The sequence below is a fragment of the Lichenostomus cassidix genome, chromosome 14 (genome assembly GCF_008360975.1).
Source record: "Lichenostomus cassidix isolate B80296 chromosome 14, HeHo_3.0, whole genome shotgun sequence".
Lineage (NCBI taxonomy): Eukaryota > Metazoa > Chordata > Aves > Passeriformes > Meliphagidae > Lichenostomus > Lichenostomus cassidix.
Genome location: NC_139495.1, coordinates 3,826,704 through 3,845,653, shown reverse-complemented (window position 1 = coordinate 3,845,653; position 18,950 = coordinate 3,826,704). Strand labels below are relative to the sequence as shown.

At 41.1% G+C, this 18,950-nt stretch overlaps 1 protein-coding gene across 4 annotated transcripts in view; it reads left to right on the top strand.

Annotated features, from left to right (window-relative positions):
• SDK1 (sidekick cell adhesion molecule 1) overlaps nucleotides 1–18,950 on the top strand; it is a 378,509-nt gene that overhangs the window by 166,010 nt on the left and 193,549 nt on the right. For all 4 annotated transcript variants that reach the window (XM_085074532.1, XM_085074531.1, XM_085074533.1 and 1 more), the window contains one exon: nucleotides 11,819–11,952. In XM_085074532.1, the coding sequence (XP_084930658.1) occupies nucleotides 11,819–11,952 (134 nt within the window). The remainder of the gene's footprint in view (nucleotides 1–11,818; nucleotides 11,953–18,950) is intronic.

The window sequence follows — 18,950 nt, the reverse complement described above, 5'->3', positions numbered from 1 at the left end:
AAGTGTCTACTTCAAAAACCTGAGCTGCTGAATGAGCTGAAGGAGGAACTCCAGCGCTTGAGTTGACAGAGGGATCAATCAAGAGGCAGCTCTGACACTTCTCCCGAGATGTGTCTGTGTGTTTTGTGGGATGTGTGTCCTCTCTGCTGCTCATTCTCATGCACAAGCACTCAATTAGACACGAGCCATGCTGAGGCTTCCTTTCTCCCTGCAGTCTCTCTGACTGTGCAGAGCGTGTGGAGCTGAAGTGGAGGTTTGTATGGATTGTGAGCGTGCATGTCTGTGGAATGGAATTCTGAATTTTAGCTTTGAGAAAAGTTACAATCCCTGGGTACCTGTTCGACTTCTTTTCTGGGTTGAATATTAACCACTTGAACAATGTGCTTTTACTGCCTGGAAACAGGGGAGCTCTGTGAACTTATCTGTGCCCTTTGTGTAAAGATCCTTATCAAGAAATGGAACTTAAGTGCTACAAACCTGCAGGAAGCTGTCTTCCTGTTCCTTTATTATTATTAATTTAGCAGGACTTGTTGCACATGGTCATTTTTCTGATTGTTTTGCATGATTGAGGAAGGGCTGCAGTATAACCAAATATGTAATTTAGCTCTTAGTTACTGGGTGTAGAATATATTTGAGAAAACAGGACATTTACCTCCCCATCCTGTGTGACTTGTCCCATGTCTCCTGCTCCTTAGCTCCGTTTTCAAGACTTCATTCTGTAGTTTCTGTCATTGTGTAGTATTGTTATTATTGGCCTCATGGCTCTGGCTCTCACAAAACATTAATTTTTCCCTTTTTTGTGCCATATTTTCATCTTAGGAGATAAGAGGTTAATTTTTCCATTTCCTTTAGCGAGGTAGCCTGCAGGGTTTATTTGAGCATTGTTTCTATTTTCCATCTTTCGAGTTCAGTAACAACAGGATTAAAAACTTGGAAGTTAAAAACGCAGACGTCTGTCTAATTAAAGGAATTGGCTGTTGGGGCTGTATTTTTCTTTCTCATTAGCATTCTGTTCATTCTGTTTTCTTTCCCTATCTCCCTGTTCCCTACACACTCAGCTTGTAATAAAAGTTGGTTCTTGAATGTAAAGAGCATGTTAATGCACCTGGGAAAAACATGTACAGGAAGGAATTGGATTTGTTTCTATCTAACCTGGGAAAGATAGAATGGAATGTTCCAGTGTTTATCTTTACAGTAATAATCAAAGGCTCCTTTCAATGCTCCTGAAGGATTATTTAAGAAGAAAATTAAGTAAACGTATTTGTTTGTTTTCAACAGAAAAAACAATCTTTTATTTTAAGTTTACACCCCTGCAGCCAAGTGATAAGGGCATTTTAATGTTTTCCTGCATCTATCTTTCCATTTTTATGTGTGGCAGGATTAGGGGAGAGCTGATGCTGCCGCTGCGTAAATGTGAGCAAGCAGAGATCCTCATTACAGGGCAAAGTGGATAAAAAGAGTCAGTAAGTGAAGGTGATGGAAGTGTTGTGTCTACTGGCCATTAACTGGGTAATAGAAGCTCTCCTCCCGATGAGGGGAATGGCAGGGAGCAGCATTTTGCTGCGTTGCAGGAGCAAATCCCTAAAACCTCTGCAGCAGGAATGTCTGCAAGTAGGGAGATAAATATGTGGAGACAGATTGCAGCAGAGACTTTGGGGGCATCAGAGGTTTTCTGCTCTGGCCCAGTCTTGTGCAGAATTCCTTGCACTGGTAGGATGAGGAGCATTCTGCTCCCAGCCCTGGGAATAGAGCTGGGCTGGCATCACTTGTGCCTCTGCCCCAGGATTTGTGAGTTCAGCTGAGTGTTTCTTCAGCACTGAGAATAAAAACACTCTGCAAAGCCTATTGGAGCCATAAAATCAAGGAAAGCAGAGTGCATCTGCTGCCACCTCAGGGTTTCATTGGCCTGCTGGAGGGGCACAGTGTTTATGGATCATGCAGCAAATGCAAACAAGGCAGGTTGGGGATGCAGCCTCTCTATTGCTCTTCATTAGAGGGAGCATGTGGTGCTTAAAGCTTCAGTACTGGGAGGGAGTTGAAGTTCTTCACTTTCTATTTTACCTCTGGGACTATTTCTAAAGTAGAAGTTGCTGTCATTCCACCAGAGGACTGCCCAGATTTACTGCAGCAGCTTTGGCCTTCTGACTTCCTTAAGCTTTACAGCCACAAGTCCTGCATATATTTCATGGCTCTAGGGCAAGGAAATTTGTGTCATTAGACTCAGAAGTCAAATATGCAGTAAGTCATACAAACACACCTGTGTCTTGATTTCAAGTAATTTAAAAATCAGTGGAGTTGAGAGGATATCTGTGTGCCCAGATTTGGCAACACCACCTATGGCAACAGCAAAAAAAAAAAATCTGTGTGGTCCTTTAATCATGTGTCATTTACACTTGAGTTGGCCACTGAAGTGTTATTGATGAGTTGGAGGGTTTTAAGTAGAACATACAAATGAATTCCAAAAAAGAGCTTTACTTTGGAACGTCTAAAGCCTCTCTTCTGGATTACTTTATTTTAAAAGATGCTGGTGTTCACGTTGAGGTTTCACAGATTTTACTATAGATAGTGCCACTTTGCCTGGGACTGGGATCATCAAATGCTTGGATGCAGCTATAATTCTTTTTATCTTCTCAGTTTTTTATATAAACCTTCTCATAACTCAGCTTTCCACCTTTTAGGATTCCATAGCTTTGCTACATAACAGCTTTGTGTATGTTTGGCTCATTAATTGGAAAGAAATAATTCTCCTTTTATTTCTAAAAATTTTCCACTTGTATTCTTTTTGACTAGTACTGTACCCCTAACTTAATAGATAAAGTGCTATTGATGGAACAATATTTTCCAGTACTTTACTGTGCTGTTTCACACACTATTGACAGGAAATCATGTTTGGGCAGAAACCACAACAGAAAGTGCTGCTGTGATGTTGCACAGTTTTCTTTTCATTCCACAGTTTCCAATGTTTGTCTTCACATGTTTGTTCAACACATGGTTGAATGAGTCCAGCCTGGCTTTGACTTTGTGTCACTGCATGGCCTATTTGAGATAGAAATGAGGAGCTGCTGCTTCCTTTTAAATTTCTGCTTATTTCTTTTCTTTAACCAGTGGTTTTTATGTTTTACTGTCACAAACTTGAAGTGCTTGGAAATGCTTGCATTATGGGCATTAAAAGGACATTTTAAAAAAAGTTAATCTGTGATAGAGTGGCTTGCAGTTTCTATTGCTGAATCACTGTGAGTAAAAACCAGGATTTTGTGGACTCTGTGGTGTGTTTATTAGTGAGTACATCTGTTCCCAGAACGAGGGGATTGTGCTGAAGGAAGTCATCCAATTCCATGAGTTACTGCAAGTGTGGTGTTTGCAGAGCAATGCTCACCTGCCTGCAGTGTTTAACTCAGGAGATGTTAAAGCAGCTGAACATCAGTGCTTTGCCTCAAGCTGTAACCAAGTGCCTGATAGCCCAACTGAAATGCAAGGGGAAGTAAAGAGTATTAAGATTTAGCACTTGCATAATCTTCATCTTTTGAGTGCCAGAGGTATTAACTACTTAAGCCTCTAGATAAAATTTTTCTGCATAAAAAGAAATATATACTTGTGTTATCCTTTTTCTCTCTTGGCAAACCATAGACTGAAAGGCTGAATAACTCACCCAAGGCTGCCTAGCCCAACATGGATGAACCTGGCTCCATTTCTGCTGCACAGCAGCAGTGTGTGTCCTAATGGTGTGAGTAGAAATAACCCCACAAAATCCCTGTTTTGATGTAGGCAGCAAACCTAAGACACTGTAATAGCCCTGCATGATGGATCTGCAGCAGTAACACAAATGCTGGTCTTGGCAAACTGCAGTGCTGTGCACAGATAGTGTTTGCTGTTGTATTGATCCAGGCCTCTAAATCTTTAATTATCTTTCATAGTAAAACTTGTCTAAATAAATTGCTGTAGTGCTGCTGCTCTTTGGCAGCAGCAGAGGTTGATGCTTGGGTCAGCAGCCACTCTTTACCACATCCTTTCTCTTTGTTTAAAGATCTGGTACCATTAAAAGGACAAGTAATAGATCTAAAAACTAACAGGCTAGTTAGTCCTGAGGTACAAGATTCCCTGCTACAAGTTATGTCTTGTACAGTTTTTCCTACCCCTTGGAGTGTTTATTATCCCCTGAAGGAGCTGAGTGGCCAGGTTGGTGCTGTTCCTCTTGCTTGTAAAGCAACTGTGGTACCTTTGGATATTTATTTTGCTGGTTTTAAGCTGGAGATATATTTCTCTGGCACTAAAAGGGAACCAAAGCCTTTGGTTCCTACAATAATAAGTAGCCACTGCAGGTATTGGCCTCTCGAGGTCTTCCCCCTGTGGGTTTCATCTCCACTGCTGCACAGCTGCCATCAGGTTTGCTGGTTACAGACAGAGGATTGCTGTCCCTGCTGTGTACTCTGAATATCAGTTTTAAATATACTCATGTATTCAGCTGCTGAAGGGCTTTGTTCATCTGAGAAAACTGGGCAAATACATTGACCCATCCAAGATCTGATATTTTATTTCCAAATGGTGTGGCTATTTCAGTTGCTGTGATACAGCTTTCTGAGTCCCTGAGATGAGGTGTTCTCCTACCTAGCTGTGCCAAATCTTATTCTCAGCTACACCTATGTGAAAATGGAGATGGTTCCGAACGAGATATGTGTGAAATCAGGAATTAAAAAGGCAGAGGTGGTGCTGGGGCAGATCCAGGAACATTAATAAAGGAAAGTTGGGAGCGTTTATGTAGGCACAGTCGTGGCATGTCTAAATATATGTGTTAAATACGCTGTTAAGAGGTTGAAGTTTCCTTTGTCATTGTCGCATGATCAATTATCCCTTCAGGGCATCGCCCTGTGACAGGGCCGTGCTGCTGCTAATTTGTTTTATAGTTAGAGTAGTTCACAGCCGTGGCTTATGTACTGAGAATAAAAACAAATGTGTCTCAGTGAAGTAATGGGATGAATATACAATATTCAACAGGAAACTCTTCCACGCTTCGCCACAAAGCACTAGAGCACCTACCATTATGCTGGCATGTTTTATCAGGAATGAAGATACAATTTAATAACACGAGTTTTCCTTTCACAGTGAAGGAAAGGGGAACAAATCAGTGTTTAAAAAAACCCACAGCACCTTGAATAATCAATTCAGGAGAACTATCATAAAGTGAAGCAATATTCATGTCTGTCTCCGAAAATTGAACTATAAAATCCCAAATGATTACAAATAGTCTTTGTGCTTGCTGTCAGTGCAGTCAGCCAGCTGTGTAGATCAACAACCTGTGGTACTTTTTAACTGCAACGTTTTGTTTAAATAACCCATTTATATTTAAAAAAAATTCTACTATTCTTCCTCCCCGTGGTTGCCAGCAATGTCCATAGCAACAGCTGGTGACGGCACAAGTGGAGTTCAATGTGTTGATTATACCATAAACTGGAGAGGGAAGAAAAATAGATACCCTGCTTCCAAATATCTTGAATGCTCTAAGAGTTTTATAAGAAGAGGAGGCTGGAGAAAATTGACTCATTTCATTCGGAGTCCTTGGTTTCTCTTATTGACTGAGATGTGTATTTTGTCTGGAAAGTCTGGATTTTCCTATTAGCTGGAGAAGTGCTGTTGCTGGTGTAGCTCATCCAGCCACACCTCGGTGTGGTTCAGCAAGATAACACCCAGGAGCTGGGATTTAAGCACATTCAAGTTCTTATATCAGCTGCACTAACTCTTGCTGCTTAAAATGTAATAATAATTACAAGAAAAAAAAACCAAAACCAAACAACAAACCAAACAAAAAGAAATTACACAAAGGAGAAAAGTTGTGTGATAATAATTAAGCTGCATTAAGTCAGAATTGAAGGTGCTGAAAACCTGGGGAGGAAAAAAAAAAGTTTTAGCATAAATAATGCACTTAGGAATATTGTTCCTTAGTTTGTTGCTGTAATTCCTTGCCTCTGGATTGGCAGCATTGTGTTTCCCTGTGAACATCTCTCTCGTGATCAATTATACAGTGATTATCTTGGGTTTTGTTTTGTGGGGTTTTTAATCTCCAGACAAGTAGTTGCTTGATATGGGCATGATTTAAAAATATACATTTGGGATAATTCATCTGAGCATCTTTTTCTGGGAGCTTCTATCTCCAAAGACCAAAAATAAGCTTTCTGAGGGCGAACTGCTAAGATTTTTATTACAAGACTCAATATTTGGTGATTCTGCTTAAATCTGAAATAGTTTCTCCAACAGTCCTGTACATATTTGAAGGTGCTTGTGGTGAGTTGGGTGGTTTTATTTTTGGTTTTGAGTGTTCTCCTGCACGTCACATTCTCTGGATGATTCTTTGGCTCATGTAGGTGGGAGAAGAAGGTAGTGGATGGTTGTGATAGCATTTTGGTGCTGATTTGATTCTTCTTGACTTACCCACCCATTTAAATCTAATAGCCAGGACTGCCTGAAGGCCATGCTGGGTGAGAAACAGGGTTGTTTCTTAGATTCCCCAGTGACCCCATGGAGAGGTTTGCCTGTTGCTCAGTCACTTATTCCTTCTCAAATACCACGTTTTGAGCTTGTTCACTGAACTGCAACCCTCCTTCTTGTGGAGAGGCTTGAACAGGTCTCCTGCATTTGTAATTCTGGTTCTGGCTTTCAGAGTCTTTGGGACTTTATCAGCAGATTTAGTAAGTGAAATCTATATTCAGTCAACAACCACCAATGAAAATATTAAGCCAGGCCAAAGACAGGCCCCGTGAGTTTGTACTGATCTCACTTTCCAGTCAGGTAGTGGATCACTGATGATTTGTCAAGTGCAGTTTTCCATCCACTCCCTTTCCAGCCTTACCCTTGCTTTACACAGAACAGATTTAGTGCAATGTGTTCATGGAGAAGCAGAGGGAATAATGTCTACAGCCTTATTAAACCAAGACCTTGCAAGCCCCAAAACCAGAGAAAGGGAAACCAAGCATAAAACATGGAAATTCTGCTGTTCCTCTCGATTCCTCCTGGAAACACATCTGCTAAACCCATCAGTAGCTGGTTGTCCTTCATTTCCTGCTAGTGTTTGTCCTCTGCTTGGCCATTAGGACTGTCTTGGTTATTGCTGTGTAACCTTGAGATGTTTCCATGACTAGAAATCCCAGTCACTTCCCTTGTGCCCTGGCACAGCTAGAGAAGCAAGATCTGAACTGTCCTGATTGTAAACTCAATGCAGTTGTACTTAATATTCAGTGCCTGTGTAAGTATAAAATTGTTATTAATAGGTGGTTGGTTTGCAGTAACAATGTACCTGGAACTGAATAATATCTCATGAAACTGCTATCCAGGCACAGCTCTTGGTGCTCTGTCCCTGTGGAGATGCTGCTCTGTTGCCTCTCCATACACTAATATTTTTCCCTCTGATAGTCCTGAGAAGCACGAACTGTTTGTGGGAGAAATGCATTTAAATAATTTTGATTATTAATTCCCCCTCAGCACTGGGAGACACGAGGGTGGTGAAATGCTGGCTGGGTTAAGCTGTGCATGGCCAGGGATGCCCTGGAACAGCTGTGAGTGCAACTGCAGCAGATCCCAGCTTTTCCAAGAGGGGAAACCCATGGGGGAAGCCTTTCAGCAATTATTTGGTTGCTGCTCCATAATTTTCCTTTTCTGTTGGCATCACTGTTACTCTGTGCTGTCTGGGTCATGGGGAGGTCTGACCTTGCTGTCTAGTGTGGACAAAAGTTTTTGAAAGGGGAGCAGAGGCTCTCCAGTAAAAAATATCTGGTGTAGAGGGATTGATAATCGTATTAGCTGGAGGTAATATTGGAAAAGAGGCTTTGTGAAGGCCTTTGTACTAAAATATTGCATGCTGGCTCAGGAGCAGATGGTGCCTTCTGAAAGAGAGCCTAATCAGGTTACTCTGATTTTCATTTTATGTTTTTATAACCCAGTATTATCTATTTTTTGTGTAATCTGGTAGACTAATAACATAACATATATCTAACTTTAGGGAATTATCCACTTGTAGAGTAGATTTTGGTATTTTCACATAAAAACATTATTAATCTAAATCCACCTATTTGAGATACTGAAGGGTTCATTTGCAGCATTAATTCCAAAACCTTTCTCTTAAAGGCCATAAGAATGGTATCCCCCTTTGAAAAATTATCTTTACCTGTAAAAGTCTGATTCACATTCCATTGATTTTAACAAAAGCATTCCCATAAGCTTTAGATCAAGCTTAGAGATTATTTGCAGCCGAGTTTATAGTATTTGGACAACTTGAAAAGGTGCAATTAAAAACTCCAGACTCATCTCAAAGGCCCCACTCACCTTTGCTTTGGGATCAGTCTGGTTCAGCTCCAGCTCCTTCTGTGCTGAAGGTGTCACTGAGATGTTTTTGGACACACAACCCTGGATCCACCTCCTGTCTGCTGCTGTTCCCTGCAGGCTGCTGCTGAGCTCTGGAGAAATCCTAAAAACTCTTCTATTAAAACATGTGCTTTAAAATGCTCCTTTCCTACACTTAAAAAATCCCAGAGGATCAGTCTGCTTAGTTTGCTCGCTGGTTGCTCCTGTCTTGAAAATGTTAGATTGAGTTAAGCTCGATACTCCTTTAAAAAAGCAATATTTATATTTTTCATGGATTCCGCTCTGGGTATGAATTACTGACAGGTCCACTCCATCTGCTGCAGTCTTCTTCCTCAAATGTGCTGGGAAACTGAGCACCCAGGAATCAGATTTTCCTTGGAACATTGCTGTGGTGCTGTCAGAATTTAAAAGTTATATCAGACAATGAAAACAAGCAATAAGCCCAGGAAAACACATCAAGCCAATTTTCGGGTGCTCTGTGCAAATGTTGTGCAGGAAGTGACTGCAACCCTGGTAAGGGCTGGGGCCTGGAGCTTCAGATGGCTTAGAAAAACTGGAATTAATGAGTCCATAAAATGTGACTAATTGATTTTCCTGATGCACAGGGCTCATCGTGATCCAAATAAAACTCGCAGGCTCTGGGAGGCTCCTGGCTGCCTCCATACCTGCCTTCCCTTAATGAACTCTGAACATTCCATTTTTCACAGAACTATTAAGATATCAATAACTCATTTGGGGAGTTTTAATTTAACTTTGACCATGTAATTGATGACCCCTAAGAGTTGTCTTCAGTAGTTGCATTATCTTCTAACTCTTCCTATACAAATTAATTTCAAACTTTTATACTTAGGTTCATTCATTTCTAAAATGTACTGACTTTTCTCTCACAAATGTTACATTTTGCTCCCACTCCAGTAAAAATTGGTATATTACAATGAAAAGGCCCCACTTCATTTTCAACAATTCCCTTAATAAATTTTAATTTCCTTTGCTCTTATTATATAATGAGTTTAATGAGTGAAGTGTCAGAATTTTCAGCCCATTTAATGCAGATATTACAGTGTCCATCTCAGCAGTATTCAAGGATCACCTTTAAAATTTTGGGTGCAGTTGTACCTGGCATCAAAGCAGCTTGCAATGTATTTCAGTATTTTCAAGGAATCTTTCTAATGCTGCTTTCTGTAGAATTAAAGTAGAAATGAGTGTAAATTTAATTGTCTTGTAATATTCAGTTATTAGCACTGCACTGGAATTTTATCTTTATTTGCTCTATCAAATGTCTTATTAATTGTATTTTATATCCCCACCATGTAAATCTATCACAGTTTCTTTGATTAATTTTCTAAATCAATTAAACTAGTGCAGTCTTATTGAATAAAACAAAAAACTATACTGTGATTCTTTTCAGTAGTTTTTATAATAAAAACTGTCAAGGGATAAACAGGATCTTTAGGTGATGTGTGATGACTGATTACAGAGCTGAACATTTAGCTTCATTTTTCATCAGGTTTCTTTATTGCTGTCAGGAGCAGAAGACTGAGGAGCAGCTGAGGGAGCTGGGGGACTCAGCCTGGAGAAAAGGATGTTCAGGGGGAACCTTCTCATTCTCTGAATTCCTGTCAGGATAAGAAGAAACAGTCTAAAGTTACACCAGGGAAGATTTAGGTTGGAAATTAGGGAAAATTTCTACACCAAAAGGGTTGTCAAGCACTGGCAAAGGCTGCCCAGGGCAGTGGTGGAATCCCCATGCCTGGAGGGGTTTAAAAGCTGTGAGGATGTGGCACTTGGGGACAGTGGTGACCATGGTAGTGCTGGAGGAATGGTTGGACTCTGATCTTAAAGATCTTTTCAGCCTAACTGATTCCATTATAGCTTTATAGAAGTTGAGGTTTCTTTGTGTCCACATCAGAAAAGTGAAGTGTTCTGAATGAAATGCATGGCTTTGAACACAGCTGTGTTCTCACTGTAATTTCTTACGCCCTTCCTATGTATAAAAAACCAGTATGCTGCACTAGAAAAGTGTGATTTCCACTGTTCCCTTAAATGCTTTTTCAAAGCAAAATAGCTGTTTATTATTAAGGGTAACCACCCCATGCCAAAACAGGAGGATGGAATGCAGGGGTGTTTATTATTGACTGATTAGTGCACAAATGCTTCACCTCAGCGCTGATTCTTTTTGAGCCTATTGATGTGTGAACTTGTTTCTTCCACTATAGTAATTTTATAAGTTGTTTCGCCCTCATGCTCAGCGATATGTCTAATAGCACAGCTGAACTCAGCATGGCATCTCATCAAGTATTAGAAATGAAGGGAATTTCTTCTTTACAGCCTTACATTCTGATTTCCAGGTCTGTGCTGTCCCAGGCTGCTGCAGCTCAGCTCTTTGCTCCGCAGGCTTTCCCTGGAATTTTACATTTGCTTTTATCTTACCTGGTTTTTGAGCTTCCTGTGTCCTGTTCAGTCAAACCCTTGAATTTTTACATGTTGTCTCTAGGTTAATCCTTTATCTTTTATAGTCAATAAAAGAGCATCTAAAACATGAGAAAAGTAAAGTAGCCAAGTGCATAATGCTGCCTGTGAAGGAACTCACAGAAACCTTTGTTATGCAGCAGCTCTGAAAACAGACTTGTATTAGACAATGACTTTTATTGACTCCTCCAGGCCTTCCCCAGTGACCTTTGGGGTTGTGCTGTCCTGCTTGAGGCTTGTTGAAAACCTCTCCCTCCCTGTCCACCCCCAGCTCATCTCTGTCACAGCCCCTGCTCTTGTCTGTGATGATGTGACCATCAGCAATGCCATAAATGCAGAAAGTTTACCTTCAGAGGTTCTGCTGCCTTCGATTTTTACTCTTATTTCAATGAACTGCGTGTTACTCCCTGAGTGTCACTCTTTTATAGGCTGCCTTTCACTTGTTGAGAAGGTTTCCAATAAATCTGGCTTTGCAGCATCCTGATCATTGCCAGGACTGTTGTCACCCCACAAAGATGCAGTTTGCAGCCTGGCGGTCACTGGTGTCATTTGCTGCTCCTTGCATAACTTCTTATTGCCATTTAAACTGTCCCAGTTTCTCTTGTACCTTTTTCTGTATGTCACCATAAGCATCTTACATGATCTAAGCAGAGAAAAGGCCTAGAGGCATCTGAGATCTTTATTTCTTGTAAATGTATTTGAAATTTGGCTCGTTTTGATTCTACAGCATCTTGATTTATATGACCAGTGTTATAGATGTGTTTATATGAAGTGTTGGGTGGGTTTTGCCTGGTTCTCTGCAGCTCCCTGACAGGACAAGAAGAAACAGCCTCAAGTTGCACCTGGGGAGATTTAGCTTCTAAATTAGGGAAAATTTCTTCACCTAAAGGGTTCTCAAGCACTGGCACAGGCTGCCCAGGGCAGTGGTGGAGTCTCCAAACCCAGAGGGTTTCAATGTGATCTTTCGGATTTTAATGTGATCTTCCTCTTCCCTAAACAGAGCCATCACTCTGGAGAATCAGCTGGTGATCCTGGGGGCATCAGTGCTGGATGCAGGAGGTTACTACGTCCAGGCAGTCAATGAAAAGAACGGGGAGAACAAGACCAGTCCCTTTATCCATCTCAGCGTAGCCCGTGAGTACCCAAGCTGTGCACAATGTGCTGTCCCACCGAGGCTGCAGGCAGCAGGCACAAAGGCTGCCCAAATAACAAGAGCCTCACTAACAAAGGATTGCACCTTTAAAGGAGGTCAGTGTTTCCTGCTTGGTTTGGAGCTCACTGAGCTCCTCGTGTGAGAGGGAACTAAGAGAGGAGATGCCCTCCACAAATCACCCTCCCAGCCCTTTGTCTGGTGGTTTACCTTGTACAAGGCAGGTACATGATGATATCCCTCAGCGGTTATTGTGAAGTTGTGATTATAATTTCTTTTTAGTGCAGGTGTTTATAATGTGTTGTTTTCCATTGTGCCTAAGTAAACAAGTCATCCTTCTGAGTGCAAATTTATTTATGAATCTATTCCCAGTTTATGGCATTATTTTTACCTGGAGTTATCACAGAGTCCCAGGGAACATGCATTTCGTTGTTATTACTTATTATTTTACATTACACAGGTTGTGTTAACACCACCACTGCAGAGGAATTCCATGAGTGGGTTTTGCAGCAGAGCCCTGGGGTCAGGGGGAGGCTGCACACTGAGTGTGCCAAGGTGCACCTCCAGCAGAAATTTGCATGTAGAAACTCTTGTAAAACATCTGCTAAACGTGTTTGTATGAAAAATTAATATTCTAACCACGTGGAATGGCTTGAATCCTCGGCTGAGGCACTTGATCAAGGTGTTATTTATGTAGCAGGGAGATGAGGGAGTGTTAGTGCTGTGGGAACAGGGAGGTGCCTGGGTTTGCTCCAGAGACAGGGAAGAGGTGATGGAGTTAATGACTGGTGACAGTGGCAGCTTCACTGACTGGCTGCCCCTAGAGCTGGGACTGTAGGAGATGCAGGACTCAGCTCTAGATCAGTGATGAGGTGCCTCAGATCTCCTCAGCCTGGCTACCCTTAGATTGTGGGCAATCCCTGTTGGCTCATTTCCTCACTACAACAAAACTTGGGAGTCTGGGGTTTCTGGGCAGGAAATCTGGGAAATTTCTACTGGAACTATGCTTATGTTTGTCAGAAGTTCCTCTGAAACGTTACAGACGTGCGAAACATTTAATTTCTAAGAAAACATTACTTTTCTGCTAAAATTCCTAATAGGATTTCAAGGAAAGCTGTTCTTGGAGGAACACTGGGAGCCCTGGAAGTGTGACTGGGATCATTGGGGCAGCAGCTGGAGGCTGTGACAGGCAGCAGGAGACACAAACCTCTGCTTTCTTCCAGACGAGTATCTAAACTAAATGAACTGCTCAGGGGTTTTATTTGTATCTTTCTGAAGTGGAAATAATATTCCAAATCCACTTGTGAATTCTGGCTGTACTGTGGCATGTAGATTGTAAACATTATTATTTCTGACAGTATGAAGAGGTTTGCTAACACTTTAGTAATTTCATTTTTAAAGCAAATTTGTGTTGTTTGTATTATGTGACCAATAGCATACTTCCCACTTTAATTTCATGTCTTAATTAATGCTAGAAATAGTCTGTGATCATGCATGCATAACAAGTGCTATGCAAAGCAGAAGGTAATATGGGCATATGGAAAAGAAAACACTCCAAAATGCTCACAGACTTGATACCATGAATGCAAAATCTGCCTGGAATGTGGCAAATAGGGAAGATAAAATGGATAAAAGAAAATGAGGGATGAGACAAGATGGAAAGGCAAAAACGGATTTGCTTTTAGAATTAATATCTGCCAATGAGGTTTTCAAATTGACACCTTGATATCCAGGGCTATTAATGCTGTGTGTGTGTTGAAGGAAGGCACTGGCTGTAAGGCTCTGGAGTCTGTAAAGAAAATTGGATTAATGTGGTTGTTCTGAACTTTGATCTGGGGAGGAAACTTATGTGATGCATTACATAGAATGAATAAACATTTTTGGTCCAGGAACAGAAAATAATCGGGCAAAAATACAGTCCTGAAGCAATATGCAGGGAATGGTTGCAGAAAAAAATGACATATTTTGGAAGAGTAATAAAGAATTCAAGCAAGAGGTTGGAAACAGATTGTTAAAGGTAACACAGATGAGGAAGATATTGCTTTGACTTGTCACTGCCTGAATCTTATTGGATGTTAGGAGTGACGACACTTGTAATTTTCCATTCGGACATGTATAAAATTTAAAAACAAATCATTTTGATTTTCAATCAAAATCCAATAAACCCCAAGTAAAACGGAATAGCCAATCTGCGTGCAGGTAGATTATATATTAATTATTGAGTCCAACCTTGCTGCATGACTCAGTGTGCACACTGCCACTGCTGTTGAGGACAGGAGGAAAAAACCCTATAGCTAATTCCCAGGGCAGTCATTCCCTGAGAACAGTGTTAGATATGCACAGCTCATTATTCCTTGAAGGAGACCGGTGTCAGATTTGCTTCAGCCTGTAAGAAAAGCATATTTGCAGAATCATTCTAACAGCTGAGAAAGCTGTAAGCTGTCCTGTTCTGCTCCAAAGTGCAGGACTGACAGCAGGAGAAAGGTCTGGCTCTGAGCTGAGGAGAGGATGAGTTACAAGGCCTTACATTGCAGATTAAAGGCACTGTTGAATCGTGGCTGAAGGTAAATGGAGCTTGGGCATCATCTGGAAAATACACTGAACTGTCCTTCAATTATAACTGTATTTGATACGTGGGGTATGAAAAGATTAGAGGATGTTGAGTGTGTTTCAAAGACAATCTAAAAGCCCCAATCACATTGAATTCTCTAGTGGGGCTCTGGGTATTAATAGCAAAGAAGGCATTTTGTTTCTTGTCAGTCTAAACTGCAGCTCAGTGAGTCCAACGCTGTGAAGTCTCACACCCACCCATCGGCCCTGATTGCAAACATGCAGGGAAGTTGGGAAACAGATCCCAGAGAAAGCCTGCAGGCTTGTCAGTGCTGCTTTGGCTGTGCTTGGGTTTGCTTTTCTCCACGTTCTGGGGTTGGCCACACATGGGAGATGAAGGCAGCAGAGTGCCAGGGCTTGGGGAATGCTCAGCTCTTGGGGACATTTGGGTATTTTAGGTGCACACCCAGTCCCCATTGCTGCCCAGCTCAGTCCTTGGTGCAAAGACACTCAAGATTTATCAGCCAGCAGATCTGGTCGCTCTGCCAGCAGATCCAAATATTGAGCAGTGTTTTTCCTTAGCAGCTGAGTCCCCAGCTTGGCTGAACACCCATGTTCTACCCTAAACCCCTGTCTGAATGTGCCACAGCATGAGGTCCACCCAGCTGTGCTTGAAAACCACGGTTGTTTCTCTCAAGTGGACTTATTTCCACTGATTTCAGGAGGATTAGATCATCTCTGAGGTGACAGCCTTTGGGGAAATAAAAATTATGTCCAACAGGCAGCATAGTGGGAATAACGTCACATCTGAAATTAGTGTGAGATGTCATAAATTAGTCCTAAATTTAAAATGTCTTAAAACGAGTTGAACTGTGTACTACACTAATGAAAATTTTGCCACTTTTTTTTTTTCCTTTTAAACCATATGTCAAAGCTTTCATGTAAATAACACAAAATTTTGGCTTGGAAAATCGGAAAGTCTGAAAGTGGAGAGTTTGGCAGCTGAGATAGTAACAACACTCACTTTGGGTTTTAACTCAAATTACTCACTTACTCCTTGTTGAGAATTCACTATTACTGCTTGGGAGGGTTTCAGTATTAACTCCACTGCTGGAGCTTCCTAACTTGATTGGAGTGGTGTGAGAATTAATCTATCTCTGGGCTGGTACAAGCTTTTGGGATGTAAATACTGCTTTTCAATAACAACAGTTGGAAAATCCTAAATGTTTTTTTTCCTGTTTCCATCTATTGAGCAATAGGTTTGATGATGGTATTGTAAATGGATCCTGAATTCTTTAGGCTTTTCCTTTCATGTGCCCATTCTCCCACAGCCAGTTATACCCTGCAGCACAGATGGTTGGGACTATTCCTAAAGATTGTGGCTTGTCAGGGGATAAAGTGGCATTTTTTTGACTTTACCAGCGTTGGCAGGGCACCTAAAGATGGTTCATTCAAATAAGGGCATCATAAAACCCTTATTTCCTTGGAGGCCATTCTCAGTGTAACAGCTAAATGTCTCTGAATCTGCATCAATACTCTTCTGGGTTGTATTATGGAACTTAAAAACCAACCAAACAAAAACTTCAAACCCCTGAATCTCCTAAAGTATCAGTAAAAAGCCCTCCACAAACCAAAAACCCCAGAAACACCCAGACAAACCAAAAAAATTACTACATGGTACTTTGCTGTCAGCTTTGCATGAAGGTTTTTTGAGGGTAAAGGGGGAGCAGAGGTGTTTAGATCTTCTTAATGAAGCCACAAGGGATTTTAGTGTATAAGTCAAGAGTTTAAGTGGGTTTATTAGCAGGGGGGAAAAGAAAGGAGGATTCATAGGGAGGTTTTTATTGCTGTGAGGAGCTGGCTGAGCTATTCCCTGCAGGGTACTCAGTCCTTGTCCTTCCCCTTTACGATGTGATACCATGGCCAGGCTCTGCAGCCACTGGGGAAGGAGTTGGCCAAGCCCTGGTGAGATATTTCCATTATTGACTTCAGCTTTATCACATGAGCCCCACTGGCCCAGTCTTGGAAACTTTTAACAGCTTTTGGCTTTTCCTGAGTCTGGCTGAAGGGTTTTCTGCAAACCCTGAGCCTTGGTAAATGATTTAAATGGCGAGTTTGCAGGAGGTGGGTGTGTGGAAGCTGTTGTGACAGTTCAGATGCTCCTGCTGCAATTGGTTTTGCGGCGCTAATCGTGTGGAACTGCAATTCAGGGCTCTGCTCCTGCACCTCCTTGTTAAGCTGTGAAATATTGAGATGCATGTCGCTCCCATAGATTTATTAGGAAATTAGATAGTCCTCAGACCTATTGGTAACACCGGGAGATGCAGAGCGTTCTGCAGCCTCGTGTCATTTTCTGATGCAGGCTTTGTGAAAACAGAAAACAAGATTGATGAAAATTTTAAAAACCTTGCCAGCCAGCATTTCTGAAGAGTCAAAGATAATAAAGCCAATTATCATTTAACGAAGATAAATTTTTTCCCTTGGGCACTGGCAATGCTTAAAAAAAATAAAATATTAGGGAAGGAAAAAAGTTGGGGACTGAAAATTAAACTCCTGGCTTGGTTGCATTGCAATTAATTTAAAGTATGAGGGTGTCATGTTGTTCTGCCCAACTTTTACTTGCAACTAGAGGAATTTTATTCCCTTGTGGCAGACATTGACATGAGGCTATACAGACCCTGTTTGTCTCTGCTTGGTGCCTATTTTGTTCTTCAACTAAATGTATCAAGATATAAATTTTACAGAAGGCAAAAGTCCCATTTGAGGCTGACAGGGACTGAATTTACCTCAAAGTTCTTGTTTGTTTGGCTTTCTACTCTAAAGGAAAGCTCTCATGATTTCACAAGACGTTTGGGTCACTTTGAGTGCCTGCAAGAATGAAATATTCTTTGTGTTGTCAGGAAAGAAAGAGGTGGGAGGAAAGTGCCCCATTACCTGTCGGGGTGTTTGATAGGATGTTCCTCTTGACATCCTCCTGTCAGGTGTGGTAAGAAGATAAGTTTTCAGAGCATTCTGAACAGACATTTTCCTCTCTGGAAGAGAGCATTTCACTAACACGATTTTTCATATTAACCACCAGGGTTTGTTCAAGTCAGCAGATGCTGAGGATCCTTCATGGATATGTTTGAAGCACAAAATGCATGAATTTTTCATAGCCAGTCCCAGCTTTCAGGTGTAGGCAGGAAGAGGGAAAAAAGGAATGGGCTGGCACCCCCAGGGAACAGATATTTCTATTCCGACGTCAAATTCACACAAGCTCTATAGACTTGTCAAACTGGTTTTAGTTCGTGCCAAGGGAATTGACTTCTTTTAGCCTCTCAGGGTCAGTGCTGTGGAGGTGAATTTACTGCTTCAGTGATGCTTTTTTTTTTCCTTTTTGGGTTTACTTTGGTGGGGAAAAAAGAAGAAACATGGGGTGAGATGAAATAGCATTTCTGTGCCATGGCTGTACCTGGTTGCCTGAGCTTGTGCCCAAATCCTGGCAAAGTCCAGCAGAGCACAGCCCAAACCTCTGTGCACTGGTTAAAGTAATTCTTTGAAATTCATTTTTTTCCCATTTCCTCAAAGGTTTTGCTCTCTCTCTGTCAGGAAGGATATCCTGGTTGGCTCCATGAGTAAATGTGGGTCTTTTGCTTTGACTGACACTCAGCATTCTCCTGTTCCCCAAAATGTTAATTGGAAGGAGACTGGAGAAGTGTTTGGAGTTTAACACTCAGCCTTAAGGACACAACCTGTGTAAAAGCCATCTTTAATACTTTGGTAAAATACTGTCAAAATGCTTTTTCTTCAGTTATTGCTCTAGAACTAAAGGACACACATTTTAATTGGGGATGTTTTTTCTTATTATTTTGAGACTAGAGTGCAGCTTAACTATGCATTTCAGATGTGTGCATGTACTTAAGTCAGACACATTTTAATAACAATAATAGCTGTAAGAAAAAGGACTAAATTGAGTTAGTGTTAAAGATTTAGGTTTGATATATTGGAATAAATGTTAGTTTAAGCTTTATCCTGAGCTGGGAGTTTCAATGGAGGTTGACATTCTCAGTGCTTTACCCTATTCTCTACTGCAAAAGTGACACTGTACTGCAGTGTAGACTGATTTTATATGCATTACAAAGAAGTAACATGATGATGTTCAGGATTTATCAGCATTGTTGGACTCCAAATTTCATTGTTAGGTTTTTTTTAAAGCATCAGCCAGATCTGTTCCATAATTCTCTACCTTTCTTCTCCTTAAAGGAAAACTTTTTTCACTTTTAACTGTAGTGATAGAGAAGGAAACCTGTGGTTAAAATGATAGATTGCTGAACTGCAGGAATAGTAAAAGTGAGCCAAAAAGCCTTTGTGGCAGCTCAAGCTGGTTTTGGTTTTTTGGGTTTGTTTTTCCAAATATTTTATCAGTGCTCTTCCTGATAAATAGCAGGAATAT